The 24,383-nt window shown below is 38.2% G+C and overlaps 1 protein-coding gene across 4 annotated transcripts in view; it reads left to right on the top strand.

Moving 5' to 3' along the window:
* SLC44A1 (solute carrier family 44 member 1) overlaps window positions 1-24,383 on the top strand; it is a 174,986-nt gene that overhangs the window by 101,642 nt on the left and 48,961 nt on the right. For all 4 annotated transcript variants that reach the window (XM_040963874.1, XM_040963875.1, XM_040963873.1 and 1 more), the window contains exons 6-13: window positions 414-583; window positions 2,511-2,600; window positions 5,837-5,976; window positions 7,025-7,211; window positions 8,112-8,277; window positions 8,837-8,993; window positions 10,169-10,252; window positions 23,607-23,744. In XM_040963874.1, the coding sequence (XP_040819808.1) occupies window positions 414-583; window positions 2,511-2,600; window positions 5,837-5,976; window positions 7,025-7,211; window positions 8,112-8,277; window positions 8,837-8,993; window positions 10,169-10,252; window positions 23,607-23,744 (1,132 nt within the window). The remainder of the gene's footprint in view (window positions 1-413; window positions 584-2,510; window positions 2,601-5,836; window positions 5,977-7,024; window positions 7,212-8,111; window positions 8,278-8,836; window positions 8,994-10,168; window positions 10,253-23,606; window positions 23,745-24,383) is intronic.

Raw genomic sequence — 24,383 nt, 5'->3', positions numbered from 1 at the left:
TTTAATTTTCCAGTTGCTTATGGCAAAAGTTCATTTTCAGCTAAATAAAGTGTATGTTTGTAAGCTTTCTCATCTGCCCTGATTGGTGAATATGCAGGCTGAGGAGATTGTCTGGTTTTGCTTTGGTAGTTCTGTGTGTGTATGTGTGTGTATGTTTCTTTCCAGAAGGGGAGGGTAATGTCTTCTGTTGGAACATGCACTCCACCCTCTTTGATAAGGCGTGTGGTAAGATTTGCATCACTACCCATGACAGTCATCTTCATAGCATTAAGCACCCAGCTGTTAGCTACCATAATGATGTGTGGAGGGTGGAGTGTACTGTAGCCATATTCACCTTCATTTGTGTGTTTGATGTGGCATTTATATTAAGTAGGAGTAATTTTTTTTCTGATTTTTTTTTCTTGTGTCACCAGTGCACCTATTCCATTCTTCCATCGCTGTGCTCCTGTGAACATTTCCTGCTATGCCAAGTTTGCAGAGGCCCTGATCACCTTTGTCAGTGACAATAGTGTCTTACACAGGCTGATTAGTGGAGTAATGACCAGCAAAGAAATTATATTGGGACTTTGCTTGTTATCACTAGGTAATTGTTTTTCTCATTCTTAGCTATTGCATAGTACTGCAGTAGAAGACTGTTCTCTTTTAACCAAAGTATGAATACAATTGGGGATACTTGTAAAATGTTTAATTTCCCTTAGCCAAAATAATTGTTTCAGATTATATGTAATTAAAAATAAATAACATAAAAGTGTATATATACATATTCATACATATATACGAAATGAAATTTATTTCCCTTCTTTTCTCTTCGTTGGAGAAAATTTGGTGTTTTCCCAAACGGTGGTTGCTAAATCTGTGACTACTTTTAATATGGAAACAGGAGACTTCTAATGAATTAACATCCCCTTTGTTATTAGTTATGATTCCATAAGTTATGTGTTTACTTATTAAAGAAGCCACATATTCTCTTATTTATTCCCATTTCAGAACATATATTTCTGATAGATTATTTTTGAAGTATGTAATTTTCTTTTCATTGTTACAGTTCATGCTATCACTATATTGCTGGAAAATTTTGGAAATCTCCACTTGTTAGCCCCTGAATTTTCTAGTCAGTGAATAGATAATATAATAAATATAACTTTATTTTCAAGGTATAAATCCTGTAGCTCTGTATTTGTGTCTGGCACATCAGAATTTGTGGGGCTTCTTAGTCGGGAGAAATAAACTATGATGGGAACCAAGCAACTATTTATTAAACAAATAAGAGGAATAATTATGCCTATTAGCAACAGTACACTCATTGAAAAAGAAACTTGCTGTATTTCCATCTTTCCTGTCATTAGAGAGTATTTTCTTTTTGCTTAGGTAGTACTTGACTCAATTGAAATAATGCTGTCCATATGAAAATCTAATTCTGTGATATTTGAAAGGCTCCCATCTGTTTTTGGTTCCTGTACATTTATTGCAAAAGTGAGTACCTTAATAATGTTACCTAAATACAGATCCCAACCATTTATTGTATTTGGCTTTGCAATTGGCCAAAAGAAATTTGACTATTAGTCTGGCTTTTCATAAGAATAATTTGGTTTCTCAGGTAATTGAATGCTCTAGCCAAAAAATATATATGATTATAATGTGTGGCAACCTTATTGAGAATCCATTTTTTTTTTTAATCAAAGTAATTCTCTTTTTCGGACTTAAAAATGTAAGACAAATCCAAAAGATCTTAATTCAGTTGTTTTTGGAACGGGCCTATAGGTAATAAAGATTTATAAGTAATGATTTCAGAAATGTTTTTCCCATGCAAGGGTTAAATCCTCCCTCTAGTTTGAGATTTACACTGAGGATTTTAGCGCATTGGATTTTTACTTTGCTTCATTTTGGGAAACTGCTTCTCAGTCAGGACCCTTGACTCAAGCCAAGAAATTAGGTCAGAGGAATTTGGCCTCAGTGGGCTTCTAAAGACAGACCATCCCTTAATGTCCTGAGAAACAACAGAAAAACACACAGTGTCTTGTAGTGCTTCTCGAGCAGTGGGCCCTGACATGCGTATTACTCAAGGAAGTGTAGCTCCTGATTTAACTGATCTCTGTCTACATGTGTTAATTTTGCTTGTCACCAACATGACATGTCATATTCTACACTTTGTGTGCTGGTATGTGTGTTCACGTGTCTGCTGTCTTACCTGTTGTGAATCCACAATAGTCTTGTGCTGTTTTTGAGTCACCCTGTGCATTTGCATGTATGCTTTTCTGTAGTTTATAAACCTGTGTAGCGAAGCGCCTTTGATTTTGAGTGATGTTATTAATGTCAGTACAAGTAGCAAAGTCAAAATGCAGAAACAACCAGTTTCCTTTCTTAGCTAAAATGTGATGAACTAGTCAGTAGCAACAGATTATTTCCTTGGGGAGAAGCACCAGTTGAAAGAATTCATACATTCCTATATTTTCAAGTAATAACCTCCATATTTTAGAGTAATACTCACATTCTCTTTATCTTTCCTACAGTTCTCTCCATGATTTTGATGGTGATAATCAGGTATATATCAAGAGTACTTGTGTGGATCTTAACCATTCTGGTCATACTGGGTTCCCTTGGTAAGCTATTTCTTTTTCTTTTTTCTTGATGCCTAACTAAATTATGGTAGAATATAGAAACAAAAGAAAAAAAGCAAAATTTCATTTTTATATACTCCATCTTTTCTTCAAGGTGATTTTTTTTTGCCTTAAAATTTTTCTATTCATATTTATCTGCCTCTCCTCATGTCACCATTGGTTAGCATTTTAAGTCTAGACCTTAGTTTTATACAGTTAGAAAGATAAATGTATATTTGTATTGTTGAATTTTTAAGGCTGAAGGTCTTTTGGTAGTGAAATCTGTTCACATTTCATCCTGTTTTGTTTGGTCTTACTACTGTCATTTGCTTTATGTTTTCCTGATATTTATGAATTTTTTGGTTTTTTCCTATCTTTGTATTATGAGCTTTTTTTTTATTATTTTATTTAACTACCTTCACCCCTGCCTGGATGGCATATGTTATATTTTTACTTATACAGTTGTCAACCAACATATTTTGAGAAGATAGGATTCTATGATTATTGAAGGTTGAAATAATAATAAATGTTGAGCTTTACTCTAATTACTTATCTTAAACTTATTCTCATCTATCTCCCTTCTATTCGTTCCCACTGTTTAGTGCTTGTTAAATTCAAATTATTATTAAGTATTATTGAATATTGTTAAATATTATTAAAATGTTTTTCATGTGCTGTGTATTTTTTGAAAATGTGCTTATTTGTGCCTTGAAAAATTACACAGATGTACTACCAGTAGGTTTATGTTATCCTGGACTAGTTTTAGTAGGAACTACTAGTCCTTTCACCATAAAACTTTCGTCTTGAATTCTTAATTTCAGCTCATCCTTATATTGGCTAGAATGTGAATTCAGATAATGTATTTATAAAAAATGTAGGGATTCTCTGTTTGCTTAAGCCTTATCTATTGCTTTTGTCTTCACATGCTGGCATCTTCTGAAGTTTTTAATTTTTGGACTATTCCTCATTTTCATTCAAGAACAGCCCTTCTTTATGAATCATGAAACAATATTTATAACTGTGTATCAAATGCTATGTCATTCGTACAACTTTTATTCTGTTTTTCTATATATGTGTGTGTGTGTGTGTGTAAATATGTATATATAAACTAACACAAAAATATACCTTTTTACATCTAGCTTATTTCATCTAGAATAATGAATTCTGTATGCGTCCCTTTTGTAGCAAGTGTCAGGATTTCATTCTTTGTTGTGGCTGAGTAATATTATATTATGTATATATACATTTTCTTTAACCAGTCTCTTAAGTTAACTTCCATATCACTGGTTTGTCTTTTCTATTATCGGTGCTATATTCAGTATCTATGGTAGGGAGATAAATTTTACTATTTCAATTTTGTTTTATCTGTAATTCTTCTTGCTCTCAATCATCTTTCCTTTCGTTTACATTTATAGCCTAGTGTCTTAATTCCTTGTACAGAGGTATAGTTTTATAGTAAACCTAGGATCGAATCACAGCTCTGGCTGTGATGTTTGTGATGTTTGACATGATGTTAATTTATCCTAAATTTTATTTTTATTTTTTATAAAGTAGAGTTTATAATAAGCACTTCAAAATGTGAATAAATTAGATCACATTTGTAAAGGGATTAGCATAATTTTAGTAAAAGTTAAAATGATGTCGATTGTGTATATTATGAACAATATCCTCATTGATTTCATTGTTATTATCTGATTATATTTTCTTGAACTTGATTCTTTTTTTTTATTCTTTTTTTTATTATTGATTACATTGAATTATGTGACACAGTTTTATAGCCCCTGGGATTCCTCCCACCCTTCCCCAAACCCTCCCCCCATGGTGGATTCCTCTACCTGTTGCATTACCACAGTTCAAATTCACATGAGATTCTTTCGTTGCAAGCATTTACCAAGCGTAAAGTCCAGCATCTTACTGTCCAGATAAGTTGAAGTTGATTCTATGGTGACTTTTTATGACTGTTCGTAGAGAAAACATTTTTTTCTCTTTGAATCATTTAAATGCCTTTCAGACTTTTTTCTTAAGATTTCAAAAGAGATTCATTTCCTTTACTCTAAAGTATTTTTTGTAGACTCCCAGTTGCTTTACTTTGTTTGTTTAGCTTCAACAGAGTCGATTGGTCTTGATCACATTTGTTTTTTCCTCGAATGCAGGTAGAGGTCAGATAATCTCCTATTCCTTTATCTTACCCATCTGAATAAGCACAACTTTACTCTGAATGAAATCTTGAAATTACTTCAAGAGTTCCAATAAGGCTTCTAGTGTGGTCTGCTGCCCTCTGCCCAGGTCCCCTCTGCACACATCTCCCCTTGGTTCACCACTCTAGCTGTAGTGTTCTTTTCTCCTCTAGGTAAGGTCCCACCTCAGGATTTTAGGGCTCTGAAACACTGTCCTTCACTTCTTTCGCAGGCCAGTCTATCTCTGTCTTTGATTCTCTTGCTTTAGGTATCATTTCACTAGGATGGCCTCCTTTACTCTGCTTCTATAAAATTATGGTGTTCTCCCAGCCCAAATACTCTATTCATCTTATAAAAATATTTTTCCTTACATGAATGTGTTCACTTGTTCCTTTATTACAATTTTTGGTTCTCCATTACTACGCTTCGTGAATAGTGAGATGGGAGACTTAGTTTTGTTTATTACTTACTCGCATCTAGAATGATAAATGATATAGGCACTCATAATATTTGCCCAATGGACCAAGTCCAGTGTATAATTCAGCTCTTTTACACAGAAGGAGGTTTGTGTCTCTCTTCATTGTGGTTCTGTGAATCTCTGAACCGACATTGGAGATAAAGTGTGCATCCTAGCACCACCACTGTCCAAGAAGTTCTGTCATTATTTCCACATTAACTTGTCTTTTGCTACTTTGATATTCATTCATGCATGGCATAAATCACCTGCAGAACACTATTGTCAAAGTGAGGCACTGGAGTTACCAGTCTTTCAGGGTTATCAGTTTCTAGTAGCTCAGACTCAGCTTTGTAATCAATGATCAGTACATTTTTTTTTATGGAGGCTTGTTTGCTACATGGAAGATTTGGAAGTGCTTACTTTGGAAGATGATAATGGAGAATTTTGGTCTTCCCCCTATGCTGACAAAAATTCATAAGTGTGCACTTCTTACCCAAATGCTGCATTAGTCTCACCGTAGTATGTAGGCAAAGTCTAGGATTGAGGATTTATGGTACATATTTTTATGTCTCCCATATTGCAAAACAATTGCTTTTTGCCTCCAGGTGGCACAGGTGTCCTGTGGTGGCTGTACGCAAAGCAAAGAATGTCTCCGAAGGAAACAGTCATTCCTGAACAGCTGCAGATTGCTGAAGACAATCTTCGGGCACTCCTCATCTATGCCATTTCAGCCACGGTGTTCACAGTAAGTACAGCCTCAGGTTACCTTTCAGTTTTGTGTTTCTAATGATGGAGCAGACACCAACCCCTCCAGTTTTTGCATTCTTAACCCTGCTCTTCATTAAGTAAAGTCAGTGTACAAAACACTAAAATGTCTTCTGAAAGCAACCGTAATGATGAGTGTAGTTGACGCAGCCTCTTGTTCTAACCTGTCTGCTTTTCTATGAGAACATTTTCACCTAGAACAGTTAAGTTATTATTTGCTAATAAGAACATGTTTCTTATTGTCATAAGATACTTTTAGGAAACAATTTTCTTAACAGTGAAAAAATATATTAAATATTTCATGTGCTTTTTTACTGATTTTTTTCATTTGAAACTTTTAGTAATGTGCAGTATCTTTAAGCCGTCAGTAAGACTCACTTCTCAGTTTCTACGTGCAATACCAAACTTATTGAACATCAAAAGCCAAAAACCAAACCATAAAAGTACTGTTGCCAAAAGATATTGGTCAATTATTACTCTAAAAATATTACTCATGCTATAAGTACAACTTGCTAGGTTTTTGACCATAGGGAGTGAGGGTCAGGAGGAGACAGAGGGTAATTACCATAGGCGCCCCCGCTCCCTGACACCAAGATTCTGTCCCATAAGAAAGATGAGATGCCAGTACATGTCTCCTGAGCCTCTGCAGTGATGGGATGCCTTCTGTTCCCCCATTTCTAGACTGATAAGCATGTGTCTATTGAGATACTCTTGTCCTGCCCTACAAATAACATGTTTTGAGTCTTAATGCACACACAGTAAAGGAAAAATTTAAAAGAATTCTAAGATGTGTTAAAAGATTAAGAATTCTTTTATATTTAGTTTTAAAGGATGCTTGGTAACCATTATATACACATGAAAATTGCAAGAACTACAAGGGAAATATGAACTGGTAAAATATTTGGGGGATTCAGAGAATGATATTTCCCGGTTTAGGGATGAAGAAGAATTATGTTGAAAATTGCTGTTCAGTTTGTAGTTCTACTATTTGGATCAGTACTGGAATCTTCTCCGTTTTTTCCACACAGGTTATCTTGTTCCTGATAATGTTGGTTATGCGCAAACGTGTGGCTCTCACCATTGCCTTGTTCCACGTGGCTGGCAAGGTCTTCATTCACTTGCCATTGCTGGTCTTCCAACCCTTTTGGACTTTCTTCGCTCTTGTCTTGTTTTGGGCGTACTGGATCATGACACTTCTTTTTCTTGGCACTGCCGGTAAGATGTGTTCTTATTTCTCTTACTAATAAATCTGACTTGCATTCAAATATTTTTAAATATCAAATATAAGCATTCAAAGTGTAGGTAAAGGTCAAATAGCCATCAGACCTTAGAACAGTAAATTGTCTTCACACTCGCTCCCTTCAAATGACTTTTAAAGCCTCTTAGCAGAATCGATATAAAGGAAGAATTGGAAATTGCATCCCAGTGTTGAGATGATCATGAATTTGAAGTGAGTGCTTGTATTAACTCAGACATTGGATTCATTTTAAGATGAAATAATGAATTCAGTGTCATTCTGGAGTTGCCTTATAACCTAGTTTAGCCGAGGGTCAAATTACTTCCTTGTGATTTTCAAATTTGCAAATGACCTGACTCTCCTAGAGATGAGATAGTTCACAGTTACATTCTCACACTGTCCTGTAGCCCTACTCAGTATTAAGAGGTAAGCTTGGATGGAATGAACCATGCAGAGAAGTAAAGGATGCTGAATTTGTGTGTAACTTCTGTCCATTTAAGCACACAGTTACTGATTGCATGTAATGTTGATTTCTGTACTTTGCTAATAATTTATAACTAGAATTCCTGGATAAATAGCAACTGAAAAAAACATGTTGAAATATTTGAAAACTCATGTCTAAATAAGGTAATAAGAAATGTGTTCTAAAAGAATGACTTCTAAAAGCTTTAAATACTGCCTTTGAAGAAACCAAGATGTACGGTTTCACCATTTTTAGTGGTAATTTTGGCCTTTAATGAAATAGCATTAAGATTGTAAAGTTTGTGGTTTGCATACAGGGATCTGTTGTTGGAAATTAGACTAGTCTTATTTAATAGCTGTTTTTTCTCAGTTTGTACTTTATGTGTTTCTTTTTTCCTTTCTTGTTATGTTCCTAGGCAGTGCTGTTCAGAATGATCAAGGCTTTGTGGAGTACAAAATTTCTGGGCCTCTGCAGTACATGTGGTGGTACCATGTGGTAGGCCTGATTTGGATCAGTGAATTTATTCTGGCATGTCAGCAGATGACTGTGGCAGGAGCAGTGGTAACATACTATTTTACTAGGTGAGAGTTTGTACTTGTCAAAAAATTCAAGTTCGTCTAAGTGTACAGGAAGGCAGAGAAAGGAATGGAACTGAGGCTGATAACTGTTTCATTTCTTTAATAAAATAATTGGAAATGAATATGACAGACATTTGAGTCATAAATGGGAAAATGGAGAGCTTTTATTTCAGTCTTTACTTTTTTGCAGTTTCTCACAAGTTTGTCAGAGCAGCAGCTCAAGGTTCAACTTAAATTATATTTAGTAAAAAAATAAATCTCATATTGGTTGGATCAGCAAAAGTGTTGTCACCATTTCAAACTTAAGTACTGAGTATTTAAAACTGTTGGTTCCATGGATTGTTATTATAGCAAATGGCCAGGTCTAGATTAAACATCTTTTTAGCTTCTATTTTCTGATTATACAGTAATTTTCTAAGTATTCATTACATGTGTCTTTGACATTTTGTCATAGTAAAAAATAATAGCAAGCTAATTTTTTGCTGTATTGAACTCTAAACCCAAAATTCGACCCTGACAAAGGTTTTGTGGTAATGAACTCTTTTTTTATTTTTTTACATAGAGATAAAAGGAATTTGCCATTTACACCTATCTTGGCATCGGTGAATCGCCTTATTCGTTATCACCTTGGTACTGTGGCCAAAGGATCTTTCATTATCACACTAGTGAAAATTCCACGGATGATCCTTATGTACATTCACAGTCAGCTCAAAGGAAAGGTGAGTGGAAAGGTCTTTTCAGGACTCGTACTAGCATTGTGCAAGTCCCATTTTTGTATGTACTGAGGCTCACAATGATGTGAAATGCAAAATGATGAATATCTTCCTTATCTTTGCAAAAAGTGGAATCCAGTCCTTCCTCATTGCCTCCCACTCACACATCCTACATACTCTGGCAAAATTGATCTAAGCCCTGGTTCCTGCAGGTGTTGACTCAGACACCTCCTCCAGACCTCTTCCCTGTCCTTTTAAAAAAAATTCTTATTTTTTTCATTGACACATATGATTGAAGTATGAAACATCCATCACTTCGTATGTTTATCATATCTATGTGATGGAATAATTAAAAATCATTTACTCCACTATTTTGAATCGATCAGGACAGCATTATGAAGCGTAGTGCTTGGCTGTGCAACAAAAGACTAGATCTTGGTCCTCTTATTTAACAGTGACTTTGTACCTGCTGATTGTCTCTGTCAGAACAAAAATTGGGAAAATGCTCATGATGTTGATATGGGCAAGGAATCTTTTTTTTTTTTTTTTTTTTTTTTTTTTGCATAGGACCCCAGAAGTAAATGCAACAAAAGCAAACATTGGCAAGTGTGGTAACAAAAGAATAAAAATCTTGAGCTCTGCAAAGAAAACAGTCAGGAGAGTGAAGAGACAAGCTTCAGAATAGGAGAAAATGTTTGCAAATTATGCATGTTAACAGGGAACTAACATGCAGAATAGATAGGTGAAGGTGATAATTCCCCGCCCTTAACTGTAGAAATGACTTGCCTTTCAAAATATTTTAATTTAAATGCCAAAACAGAAGCCTTTCCTGTTCCTTGCTGTCTTTTATACCTTATTATCTCTCTGTTTTCTTCTTAACACTTGGGATGCATTCCATGTTTCAGTGCTGACATATTTTATGTTTAGCGGTTTTCTTTCTTACTAGATTATAATTTTCCTTGTTGATCTTGTATGTAAACCTCATTTTAGCTTCCTGTAAAAGATACTAAATAAATATGGAGTTGACTGACTAAAAACAGCTTCATGATTTTAAAGAGGAGAAGGGTGAACGTGGAGACTTTGAAACTTAAGCTGTGTTTTGAAAATTTTCTTTCTCTGATGTTTGAAGTTGGATTCTTTGGGTTTTTTAATGACCTGACTTTTCTCCCCTCTCTGTCCAGGAAAATGCTTGCGCACGATGTGTGCTGAAGTCTTGCATTTGCTGCCTTTGGTGTCTTGAAAAGTGCCTAAATTATTTAAATCAGGTAAACATATTTTAGGTGAATCAGACGATCATTTTCTAAGATAGCTATGTTGATTCTTTTTCCTATCAAAAAAAAAACTTAATTTTAAAATACTGTGTTTTACTTATATTGTTACACATTATCCCTTGATCTCATGTATGTCTGTTTTTAAGTGAATATATATTCTTAACAAGGCTCATTTTTCATTTTAATATGTGAATAAAATGTCATTGGGGTTTACATTTCAGAAAAGACATTTACTGTTATCCCTGAATTCACATCCTTTTATTTTTTATTTTCCCTAAGAATCTGACTACTCTAGCTATTATTCTTTAATTAGGTTAAATGCTATTTGAAAGCTGTTGTGACACATTTCTCTTTTGCAACTGTCTCCTATTGTTGAGAAACAGTATGATATCTATGTGGATGGGTTTTTTTTTTTTTAACTAATAAGCCCTGTATTATTGGCCTAAGAAATGTTATCAAAGCAAAGCTATTTCTAGGACTGAATGGAGGAGTGTGTTTGTCAGTGTTCTGAGTCTGTATCTGAGCCCGTGGGAAGTACAGGGGGACACTCATCTCATCTTTCTTTCTTTAACTACTTTTCCATTCCTTGAAAATCAATCCTAATATATTGATGTCCTCATCTAAAAGGCCGAGACAAAATTGAGTTTCTCACCGTTTACCTCTAAGTGATTGACTTTCTCGCTATTTACCTCTAAGCACTGCACTTTCCATCCACACAAAGATGTCAAAGGATGAAAGTCCTTTGGCTGTCGTATTGAGCGTGTTTGTGCTTTGTTTTATTAGGCTCTGTGGTTAATATAAGAAAGTAGGTATGTTTCATTAGCAAAATACAGTCTTATTGATTGTAATACTGTATGAATCTGTATGTTTTATGGAAGCTCATTATTAAAATAATTAGCATCAGCCATGACAACCTAAAAATATTGTATTTGGTTTGGAGCCAATTCTTCCTATCAAATGGTTGGTGAATACACTGAGGGTCATCCCCATTAGGGGTAAATAGCTTCTCTTCAGAGATTTGCCAAGCCCTAATCTCTGGCCTCTGTTTTGGCTGCCTTTTTCCCATACCTTTTGCATCTGTGGTGACTTAAATGTGCCTGGAATGACTTCCCCCGACACCTGCTTGGCTCCTACTAAGCCATAATGATTCTACTGCCTTCAGCATCACCTCCAAGGAAAATTCCCTCATCACCCTAGCCCCTCCTCTACATTTAACATGACACCAGTTCATACTATGAAAACGCTCAAGACTCTAGAAGGAAATTGTTTATGTCATTATCTTCATTTTTATACCTCGAATTCTTTCAATTTAAGAATCTTGTTCTGTTTTTCTTTATCTCCCCAGAAACTGCAGTGTTTGGTAAAGAATATGTAGTCTTTAAATGCTTATGCTCTAAATTCAGACATTATATCTGAACATCTTAGTAGATGCATCAGTGAAGAGTTGGGCTAAAAAGACTAAGAGCGTCATATTAAACTATCAAAAACCTCAAAAACAGGATGTGCAGTTACACTGAAGGGGAAAAAAAAACAAGCTGTGATCTCAAGGTAGTCATTCACCAGAGGGATATGGAAATCCAAGCATTTCAGTGCATCTCAAGCTAGCACTGGTCAGTGATTTAATATCAGCATACTGAGCATTCTTGTGCAGGTTTTTTGTCTTGCCTATTTTGAGTTTTCATTTAATAGGTGTGATGTTTGAGGTTTCAAGGAACATTAAAGCGTTAAATTTGTTAAAATAGTAACAAATTGGGCCTGGCATGATAGCTCAATGGTTAAATCCTCACTTTGCAAGCACCACGATCCCATATGGGTGCCAGATCATTTCCTGACTGCTGCTCCACTTTGTATTCAGTTCCCTGCTTGTCTCCTGGGAAAGCAGTAGAGGTTGGCCCAAAGACTTAGGACTCTGTACTTGTGTGGAAGACCAGGACGAAGCTCTTGGCTCCTGGCTTCAAATCAGCTCAGCTCTGACTGTTATGGCCATTTGGGGAGTGAACCAGCAGATGGAAGATCTTATTCTCTGTCTCTGCTTCTCTCGGTAAATCTGCTTTTCCAATAAAAATAAATAAATCTTTTTTAAAAAGTAGTAGCAAATCGCACTTGTGCAAAGATTTAGAAAAAGGGATTCCAAACTCAGTATTTCTGTTTGGGAATATGAAATACAACATGGGGTGTGCTCTACCATGCTACTTCATGACTCCCGTGCTCACAGGGACTGCTTCATTGGAAAGAAGGTTTGTGTTTTAATTGCCCTGCTCTAACAGGCAGAGTATAAGAACTAGTTGCCATTGAATTGTTTAATTCCCCTTCCTACAAGATGTTTCAGAACACAGTGGGCATGCATCTGTTTGAAGATGATGGGCGTCATGGCAGTGCTATTTAGGTAGCCCCAGATACTCTGTAGAGTTCTAAAAGCATTGGGATGTGAGATCAAGAGCTGCTGGTACATGGAGGACTAACTGACCATCCTGGTGCTGTCACCGTACAGGGTGTCCTGTCAGATCAAGACAGTTGGCACCAGGATAACATAATCAGCTTTCTTTCCCTCTACCTACATTGTTACTCACTGCTTTCTGAATATGAAGGGTTTTTTTTCCCCAGACACAGAGCACACTCTTTGTGTAGCCTTATTGTGGGAGGTACTGAGGAGATGACTGGAGGGCTGTGCTACGGAGGAAGCCCAGAAGTTGACAATGCATTTTAATAGCAGCAGTATAACTGTTTGGCAAGTTCACTAAAACCTCTGTCTTCCTTCTTCAGTAAGTGGTTAAAACATCCCTAGCCCCAGTGGTTTTATGTAAGGATGAAATGTAATACAGGGAAATCGGCTCTTGCAATGTCTGGGTCTTGGTAAGCACCTGGCAAATGCTGATAGGACTCTCCAAGTCTCTCAAATCCAATTTTTTTCTGTTAGTAAATAAATACACAGTATTTCACTCCAAGATAAGAGAGCTGTGGCAAATAATTCAGAAAGTAATTCTAATATATATTTTTTTCTTTCAAAATAAACACACTATAAAATAAAGAATTTTAAAAATCAAGGCAAGAACAAAATATTACCCCGTAATCTCAGCATGCTGACATAATAGTAAAATATTTAGTATTAGCTTTGAGAAAATGTCAGTAATACTTTCTTTTGGTGTAGTGATATCTGATAATATATAAACCTCATCTGAAGTAGAAATAATCATTGCCTATAGTATTATTATCTTGAGAATAAAAAATAATGTTTGCAGTGCTCTGATCTTGTGAACACAAGAAGTCTTTGGTGAGCGACAGCTGTAATTCTAATGTTCACAGTTAATGCTTTAAGAATATTTAAACCTGGGCCCTGCACGATAGCGTAGGGGTTAAAGTCTTCGCCTTGAACGCACCAAGATCCCATTTGGGCGCTGGTTCTAATCCCATCTAGCTCCCTGCTTGTGGCCTGGGAATGCAGTCAAGGACAGCCCAAAGCTTTGGGACTCTGCTGTGTGGGAGACCTGGAGGAAGTTCCTGACTCCTGGCTCCTGGCTCCTGGCTTTGGATTGGCTCAGCTCCAGCCCTTGCGGCCGCTTGGGAAGTGAACCATTGGATGGAAGATCTTCCTCTCTGTCTCTCCTCCTCTCTGTATATCTGACTTTGCAATAAAAATAAATAAATCTTTTTTAAAAATAGAATATTTAAACCTGCAGCAATTGTAAAATTTTTCTCCTGCCAAATTTTTCAGACCGTAAGGTTTCTTACTGGGCTTTTACGCTTAAAGATTTTACCCACTTTCTGACCAGTCATTCTGTTACATTTTCTCTAAGTCCTTTTGTCATTTTTTTTTAAGAACTTCTGCTCGTTTATGATTTAGTCATTTTATTTGTCTGGGATTTAGTCATCTGTCTCAGAATCAGTTACTGATAAGCTAGTCTTTGTTCTGCTATGAAATGTCGATGAATATTGCTTTGAAATTTCAAGTTTTAAGGATTTATTTATTTATCTGAAAGGAAAAATAGCAAAGAGGGAGAGAGAGAGAGAGAAGTGAGTTTCGATCTGCTGGTTCACTCCCTAAATGACTGCAAGAGCCAGAACTGGCCCAGGCCAAAGCCAGGAGCCAAGAACTTCATTCTGATCTCTCAGTAGGTGATAGGCAGCCAAGCTCTTGGGTCATTTGCTGCATTCGCTGACAAATTAACAGGAAGATGGATTGGAAGCAACAGAAGATCGTTGCAGTTGGGGACTTAGCTTGTGCTGCCACCAGAGCAGTAATCCACATTATTGCATTTTTATATGCTATACTCCAGTCTTGTTAGGTGATGCCCACTGACCACCCATCCGCTACTAGAATAATATCAGCAAGTTATCCATAGTTGAAACGGAAGCTTCATTGGGCCCCCTTTGCGCAGAGCGGAAGGAAGATGGAAGTGAAAAGGGCCTCTGAGATATGTGTTGAGGAGTTTTATGCTCCTATAAACACGTGGGCTGGCAAAGGGGCTGTCTGTGCCCCAAGTGTGTAAGGAATTTCTGTTCAGGTGTGCCATCAGGAATCCCGCCAGGCCGTAGACATACGTGGCTCCTGTGGCCCCTCCTGTTCCAGGCTGAAGCCTGGGAGACATGCCAGGTCCGGAGCAGACCAGCCCTGTGCCCTGGGCAGCCATCTAGTCTGTTCCAGATATTTTTTTTACAGTAATATCAATATTTATTATCATACTTGTATGATGCAGCCTTTGTCATTATTTTCCAGACTTTTTGTCACCTTTTATTCTCTGAACTGCAGGGTATTGAATAGCATACAGAGAAATGTTATAATGTGAGCTAGCATTTACTTAGAAGTTACTTTTTAAAATTTTTTATCTAAAATGTTTTTTTATACTTTATTATTATTATTTTCATTTTATGATACAGTTCCATAGGCTCCTGGTATTTCCCTTATCCCCTCCCCAATTCCTTTCCCCCCACCTAGTTCCTTTGTATCATTACTAAAATATAGTTCTTCATACACAGTTAGTAGCTGTGTAATGGAGACTGTCATATCTAGTATCATGTCATTTAACTTCATGGCATTGTAAATTTCTATTTTTCTTTCTATTGTTGATTTTGTATTATGACTTTTCATTTAAGGGGATGTAGAGTAGCTATAAAATGGAGACTAACATCCAGATGTGAGGGTACAATGTAGTGTGCATTTCTACTTCCAGACAAAAATGGACTCCCAATGAAACTGTTCAGTGTATCTTGACAATAGGATGTTGGACTCTCTGCTATTGTCCATGGCCACAATGATAGAAGTTACTTTTTGGTGAGCACTGTCGCTATACTCTAAATGCAAAATCTCCCATTTAGAGTTCTATTTTGTCTCTTGGAAGATGGTTAAGAATGAGCTAATATCCCATTCTGTGGTTTCCTCTTGTTCTTTCTCTTGGTTGCCTCCCCTAAGGGAATCTAATCTGTCAGAAAGCTTTGAATAGGACTGGGAAACAGCCACAGGGACCAGCTTGAGCAATGTGAATGAGTGAAGCTGATCCAGTCCAAGGCGATAGAGAGTAGTGAAGACACAGATAAAGGCTGGGCTTGTAAAACCATCCCTGTGGGATAACTTACAGATAGTTTCTAACTCTCCCCATTTTGTAATAGAAATCATGATTCTAGATGCTTATGTTATCTTCTGCTATTTAAAGGCAGGCAGTTATTTTTTTTTTAAAAAAAGTTTTTGATTAGCCCATAATATTGCTTTTGCTGCCATTGCTTTTAAAGACTGTTGGTAGTCATTTCCTATTTATACCATAGGTGTCAAAATTTTGGAAATAAATATAATGAACTGAGAACTGGTCTTTCTTCCAAAGGTGCTTATCTTCATGTAAGATGAAGGCAATTACACATCTGCTCTGAGAGTGTTGCAACCAGAAGGTTTTCCTGTGCTTAACTTACTCAGACCCTATCTTACCTTGACACTGGCACTCATACATTTAACATGAGAGGGGTATCTGCTGTTACAGATAAGTTGTTAATATTTTAAAGCTTTTCTCTATGTAGTATGAATCGGCATTTTATAAAAACTTATTTTTGAGTGGCTGTTGTATACCGACGGCACTAAGTACTTTATCAATTTCGCTCAGCAAGGAAAGCATTAGTTTTTGTTTCATGGATGAGAAAATTGATTCTAGCATCTTGTGGCAATCATATACCCTAGAGATAGAGGACGTTTTCAAATCTGAGTTTGGCTCTTTCCAGTAGTACACTACCTCCCATATAAGTCTACTTAGTTTTGTGTGACATAAAGAAAACAAAAGCATAGTTTATTATGAAGAATATGCAAATATATTGAAATTTCATGTACTGTGCTCTAAATAAAGACAAGAAAGGCTTTCAGGAAATGAATGTTTAAATTAAATGTTCATAAAAACCACTTCTATAATGATTTTGATTCTTAAAATCTTTAAAATCCAAGAATTTAAAATGAATTAAGATGAAACATATGATATTGTTAGGGTCTGATTTGTCAATTTCCCATAAACGACAAAGAGCCTTACTGATAATGCAAAAGCAAGCAGAGTTTATTGTGCCAGCATGCTGGAGTCAGACTGATCTTGGGGCACACAGGCCAGCCAAGGAGGGGTCTGACCCTGAACTAGCAAAAGGCTCAAGATTATATAGACCCCGTCAGTTGTTACATGCATCATAGCCCACACAAATTCAAACACAGCAATCAGACATGTCATCTTTAGGGCTTCCAAGGTGCAAACAGTCCACTTCGATCCCAGACACATTATCTTTAAGGTCCCTGGGTCTAGATAGCTCATTCTGTTCCCACATGCATTCCTGTTCCTGGGACCAGATGGTTGTGCCACTGTCCTGCTGCACCTGGGTGCATTCTATAGATAAGGCTTGTGACACTGTTCACAAGGTCACAGAGGGACAAGGAACACATTTATCGCTAAGGTGGAGTTTTCCCATGGTCCAAACGCATCCCGACCTAGCAAAGCAGCAGCTTCTTGTCACAAAAGGGCCTAACATTGGCTAACGCTAATGTTCTAACATACTAACATTATACTAGCACTCTAGTATTATGAGCTTGATCTGTGTTCTTTTAGTCCATTTGGGTGACTGTAACAAAAAGCTGTAAATTATGTGACTTATAAATGAGAAAAATGCTCTCTTCGTGGCTCTGGAGTTTGGGAAATGACAGATGAAGGCACCAGGAGATTACACGTCTGGTGTGGGCCGATTTCCCGACTCAGCAGTGACGCCTTCCAACCGTGTGGTCACACAGTGGAAAAGACAAAATTCTCTAGACCTTTTCATGAGGGCACGGTTCCTTCCCAAAGCTCTTCCTAAAGCCATCACTTTTGTAATTAATTTTTTTAACTTTTTGTTTATTTAGATTTTTTTTTAAAGATTTATTTTATTTTTATTGGAAAGACGGATATACAGAGAGGAGAGACAGAGAGGAAGATCTTTCGTCCGATAACTCACTCCCCAAGTGAGCACAACAGCTACGCCATGCCTGTCTGAAGCCAGGAGCCTCTTCCTGGTCTCCCGCGTGGGTGCAAGGTCCCAAAGCTCTGGGCCGTCCTCGACTGTTTTCCCAGGCCACAGGCAGGGAGCTGGAAGGGAAGCGGGGGCCGCTGGGATTAGAACCGGCACCCATATGGGATCCCGGGCGTGCAAGGGGAGGACCTTAATCACTGCGCCATCGTGCCGGGCCTGATTTTTTTTCTTGTTTTAAAGAATTACAGAGAGAAGGGGAGAAACAGAGAGAGATCTTCCATTTGTTAATGCATGCCCCAGATGGTCACCACAGCCAGCACTGGGCCAGGCCAAAACCTGCAACTAGGAGCTTCATCCTTGTCCACCCGCCCCCTGTCCCCCGACAACTGGCAGAGCCCAGACACTTGAGCCATCTATCTTCTGATGCTTTTCCCAGGCCATTAGCAGGGAGCTGAGTCAGACATGGAACAGCTGGCACATGAACCTGCACTCATACAGGGGCCTGCATTGCAGGTGGCATCTTTACTTGTTATGCCACAATGCTGGCTCCTGTGATTTTGTTTTAGGGTTTTTGACCTTGAATACAGCAGCAACCTCAATTCTTGTCTCACAGGAAAGAAGAATTTTCATGCAGACACAGTTTAGTTTTAAAGCAAGATTTATTAGAAAAGCTGAGAAAGGAGGCTCCAGTCCTAGTGACAGGAGGGGGCTTTGAGATAGAAAGAACCCTTACCCCATGCCATAGTGGCAGGAGGAAAAGTAAAAAGACCCGTATTAATGGTGGGGAAAGCACCTTTTACAGGTTTACTTCAAGGAAATTCCTGGTCCCCATGGTACCTGGCTTTCAGAAAAAGGCCCAGAAAGATTAGACATGCTACTTCCTTGGTCCCTTTTCAATGGTAAGGAGACCAGCCTGAGACCCTCCCACAGGATGGCGGGAGACAATGGCTGAGGCTTCAGGTGGGGAATTGGTATGTTAATGTCGCCCTTGTCTCTTGGGGAAGCATGTTCCTGGTATGTTAAAATATGCACTTGTCTTGGGAGAGACATGCTCTGGTGAATCCAAGACATGGTGGGGAAAATACCCCTTTATATTTGAGAAAAAATGACGACTTGGGGACCCGGAATACCCTAACTGCCTACTACCCAGTCTGACTCCTCTCTCAGTTTCACTTTTAACATATGAATTCTAGGAGCAAAACAACAAACATTCAAACAATAGCATGTCCCTTCTCTTCCTCATCCAAAATTAAAATAATTATGTTTACCTTTTCCCTTATTTAATTTATAAGAACCCATACATACAATTGCACATAGCCTATTCTCTTCCTTTAATTACTGTATGGTTTGCTTCTGTCGAATGATTATGTGATGTTTTAAACCTTAAGAGAAAGCCTAGCTTCTTCAGTAAAGTCAGAAAAGAATGTGTGAACATCTGAAAGCTTGCACTGGGACAGATGGCTGAGCAGGCCTGCTTACCTGCACAGTGACCCTAACATATTTTTGTCTACATTATCAGCCGTACATCCTGTCACACAGAAGGGCTGTCATGGATCACTTGAGCTAACAGTCATCGTTATAAAGATTCTTGGGTGGTGGTCATCTATTATCCTGCTTCTGGAAGTTGAATGGTGTCAAGCCGGAGTCCCACCTGAGCAGATGTTAGGTAGAGGCTGAGTTATTAATTAGCCATGCCCTCCCTGGGAGCTGTTTCATGCAGGATGAGAAAGGCTGTCTGAAAAGAAGATTGGGTGGAATGTAAAAACTTCTGTAGCCTACAGACAGCTCAGAGGATAATTATCAGGGAAAACCACAGAGGCCTCAGCACTTTTGGGTGAATCCATTTAGAACTAGTAGGTAGAGAAAAGGAGATGTCGGTAGCCTGTATGATTTGTAGCACGGTTTCTCAAGAGGTCATCCTAAGCTCCGTGTGTCTTAAGCAGCTCATTTTCCAGTCTTAGAAGCAGGTGAAAGAATTCATAAAATATAGATTTACTTTTATACTTTTTTCAGTTAAGTTGATTACAGAGGAGTTGAAGAGATCTGTAGGAATAGGAGAAGAAGGCCAGGGTTTTGCAAGTTCACCTCTCCCTGGTACTGGGGGGTAGAGAAAAACTATAGCTGCTTCTTTCCTTGCTTACTGAATAGGCTTGGGTAAGAAAGAAACGACAGAGAGGGAGTTAGTGTTCTAGGATGAACTGAAGCTTCGGAAGCGTCTGACGCTCTCATGGAGCCAGCTGGTCTGAGAAGAGCAGAGGAGGGCACAGGGCTTCTTATTTGCTGCGTCTCCGTCAAGTAAACTCAGGAGGAGACCGAAAAGGGCAGAACAACCTAGTGACGGGTGAGTTGTTCGCGTGGGATGAAAGACAGTATCTCATTGATTTCAATGGGTTTCCCAGTTTCCATGATCCTAGACATTAACATGCTTTTTAACATCAATATGTATCTTATAATTAATAGATAATATATGACATCATAGGGCATTTTCCCTTGAAAATCTAATTCCTTAGCTGGTTTGCTATTATCATATCTTAGAATCTTGGAAATATGGTGTTTCTCTACAGAAGAATTAGATGCCAGACCATAAATTGTTTAACTGAAGAATTATCATGAAAGATGCTGAAAGATTAGAAATATGTGAAGGAAGTTACTAAGACTTAAAGTAAGCAATTATACTTTACATTTCAGTTTCTTCTTATTATTTGTTTTCTTAATATCGATTTTACTTATTTAAAAGGCACAATAACATGGACCCAGTGTGGTAGATAGCCTAGCAGGTAAAGTTCTTGCCTTGCATGCACCAAGATACCATATGGGTGTTGGTTCTAATTCCAACGGCCCCACTTCCCATCAAGCTCCCTGCCTGTGGTCTAGGAAAGCAGTGGAGGATGACCCAAAACCTTGGGACCCTGTACCCAAAAGGAGAGCCAGAGGAAGCTCCTGGCTCCTGACTTCAAATAAGTTCAGCTCCAGCTTTTGCAGCTGCTTGGGGAGTAAACCAGCAGATGGAAGATCTTCTCTCCTCTCTGAATACCTGACTTTCCAGTAAAGATAAATAAATCTTAAAAAAAAAAAAAAGGCTCAGTAACAGAGACACAGAGAGAGATCTTTTGCCTTCTGGCTCACTCACCCAACAGCCAAATTTAGACTGTTCTGGAGCCAGAAACTTCATCCATGTCTCCTACAGGTTTGCAGGGACCCAATCTTTGGACCATCTTATGCTGCTTTCCCATGCATATAAACAATGACCTATGGGTTCAAACCAGTGCCCATAAGGGATGCTGGCATTGCAGGCAGCAGCTTTACCAACTATGCTGAAGTACAGTCAATCAAGCCACCACTTGCAACATTTATGTCCCATATTAGCTCTGGTTAAAGTCCCAGCTGATCCACTTCCCATCCAGCTCCCTGCTAATGGAAGGCAGCACATGATGGCCCCGGTCGTTCAGCCACCCACATGGTAAACAGGAGTTCTGACTCCTGGCTTTAGCCTAACCCAGACCTGATGACCCTGGCCATCTGGGAAGTGAACAAGTAGATGGAAGATCTCTGTCTCTCAGCCTTTCAACTAAATAAAATAAATATTAAAAAAAGAAACAAAGCAAGTGGGTTCCGTAGGTTGTAAGTGAGGGTGCTATTGCTGCTTGGTTAATATTGTAGGAGGACAGTTGCTAACAGATTCTTTTTTTTTTTTTTTTCTGTGAAGGCTGAGACTAAATATATTTGGGTTTTGGGTGCAAGGCACTCTGTTTCTGTCACATGAAAGCAGCAATAAGTAAACAGATGATTGTGGCTGTGAGCCAGTATAACTTAATTTACAAAAGTAATCAGCAGGCCGGATACAGCCTGAGTGTGGTAGTATGACCTCCCTGTTCTAGAATAAAGTGTTCAATGGATATTTTTGTATACACTTAGGGGACTATTGAGACCTAGGAATCAGTGCTTTGAGGACAGGTCTGGCCGGTGTGATTCTCCCATCTTTTCTTTGACAGGGCTACTGTGACTGTATCAAAAGTATAGTTTATTTTTACTTCATTGAGGCACTTGACAGAATGTTTCAAAAGAAGCTTTTGTGGAGGGTAAAAGTCTGGGGAGCATTTCACTGAGGCAGTTAACTCTTTGGTACCTCCTGTCCTCTACATGACAGATGACCGTATAAGGGAGCAAATGACTGCTACAGAACTGAAGAGTGTGCTTTCTTTAAAATGCTTATATATTCATTTTCGAAATAGAAAGTTCAGAAAACATAGTAATATATTTTCAGAGGAAATCACTCATTTGCAGGACAGAGTTCCATATGTCAAAATAATCCTTTACTACTAAAGAGAACCATTGTTTTCTCTCTCTCCATACTGAAAAAAAAATCAAGAACCAGTTAGTGACCTACTCAAAATAGTACTTTCTTTGGCTCTGCATTTTTAATTGGTGAATGTAATCATATGATAGCAAATTAAATCTTTGAAAACTCAAACCTCATCTCCATACCAGTATCCTAATAACTGATAAGAATATTGTTAGATTATTCATAAATTAAACTGTCTTTCTGGGACTCAGTTTTTAGGCAACATAGTGAAAAAAACAAAGCCCTTTGTATCAAGCGATTTTCTAGCTACTATGACATTTTGGGTTTACTAGCAATTTATGTCAATACCTCATCTAAAGTTCTATGGCAGAACAATATGTTTTAGTCACAGTTTCTGTTTATTTCCCCTTCTTAAGACTCAGGCATATTTGATACAATATTTATTTGCATTTCTCAGAAAATGCTAATGCTGTTCTGGAATGTGATGTAAACATAATGGGGAAAGATTATTTTGGTTTGTGACTAATTGTTCAAAGAGGAACTGGTTCAGCAGACACAAGTGTCACAAAGTGAAAGTAGGAGTGAGGATTAGAAAGAGCAGAAAGCTCTGCTCAATCTGGCCTAAACGAGGTGACCACGGAGCGGAATGGAGGGGTACAGAGCCGAGGGGGAATTAGTAGCAATTTATTAGCTCATGTTCCCGAAAATTCCAGATCACAGGCTAGCTTCTGATGATGTCAACACTGTCACCAAGTCAAGGACCTCATTTCTCTCTGCACTGACTTCCAGATGCCTCTCCACTCCCCAACCTCCGCTTTCTCTCACGCTGTGACCTCTACTAGCCCTTTCCATAATGCCAATAAAATGAATGTGGCCATTCAAATCCTCACATCTTTCAGGACCCTCTACAGTTTATGGTAAACAACCATTGTGCCTGAGTGGGTAGGACATGCTGATTGGCTTACCTCAGTGAAGACTCACCCTCCAAAAACGAAGGAAGTATCAGTCCCATGCAGACTAACAGAAAAGGGCTGTTTTCTCAAAGAAAAGTTGGGATCCTTCTGCCAGCCAGGTGAGGGGTATAGAATGCCAAGCAGTAATGACAGCCGTCTACAGCTGAATTGTGAGTAGTGACGGCAAGGGTGAAACCGCAAAGGAGGAGCTAGTGGGTGTTCCAGATAATGAAGCCGCCCAACCACGTGACTTCCCTGTGAATCTTACAGCTTGTAAAGCAGCCCTGAAACACTACAGAGCATCACTGATATCCATGGGCGTGAACTAAGAACGAATAAATCTTGTCTTGTGTTCTAAGGCAGGGAAGAAGTTATAAGACATTAGGCACGTGTGCGTGGGTGTGTAGCTGTACGTCATAAAAATGTTCTTAAAAGACCAAAACGAAGCCATCTTGCAACTCTTTTTCTTTTAATGTCTTATATTCACTTGTATTCCATATCAGTCTTCATGTCATTAAAGCCTTTACTTTGGAAAATGCTTTTTAGAGCTGTGCTTTGAATATGCTTATTTTATAACTGAATGAAGTTAAGTTTTAGTTTAATCGATGACGGTACTGATTTTGCTTTTGTCTAGAATGCATACACAGCCACAGCTATCAACAGCACCAACTTCTGCACCTCAGCAAAGGATGCCTTTGTCATTCTGGTGGAGAATGCCCTGCGAGTGGCTGCCATCAACACAGTGGGAGACTTCATGTTATTCCTGGGCAAGGTTAGACCAAGTATACCATCTGGAACGTGTGTATTGTCTAAGCCAGCATCTGTCTCTCTCTGTCTCCCTGTCTCCCTCCCTCCATTGCATCTGTCTCTCTCTGTCTCCCTCCTTGACTCTCACACCTGCTTTCTCTCCCTCCCTCCTTCTCTCTTACTCTTTCTGACACACAAGGGGAGTTAAGAAAAACTCATGGAAAAACAAGAATAAAAGATTATATGCCTTTCCCATGAACTTTTTAGAGCCCTTCTGCACATGCATGTATATGTATTTACTCTTCATTTTTTAAAATATGCATCTCACCAAAAGCTAAAAGTAGCATGCCATATGCTAGTGCTTACAAAGTCAGACACCCTTCTAAATTCTTTCCATGTTTTGTGTTCATTTCATGCTCAACAAATTTACAAAGTTGTATTTTATCCTCATTGTGCAGATACAAAAACTGAGGTGCACAGAGACTAAATTGCCTGTTTTTTCATACATGTTGTGAACTGTAAGGAACCAGGAATAGGAGCAGGTAGCTTGGCACAGTGGGTAGGCTGCCCCTGGAATGCCCGAGTCCCTTTTTCAGAGTACTGCATTAAGTCCTGAATACTGTGCTTCTAACCCATCTTCCTGCTGATGTGCCCAGGAAAGCAT

Source organism: Ochotona curzoniae, unplaced genomic scaffold, assembly GCF_017591425.1.
Source record: "Ochotona curzoniae isolate NIBS_2020 unplaced genomic scaffold, NIBS_Ocur_1.0 scaffold_3208, whole genome shotgun sequence".
Classification (NCBI taxonomy): domain Eukaryota; kingdom Metazoa; phylum Chordata; class Mammalia; order Lagomorpha; family Ochotonidae; genus Ochotona; species Ochotona curzoniae.
Note: the sequence above shows the minus strand (reverse complement) of the source record. Positions and strands in the feature narration are given on the sequence as shown.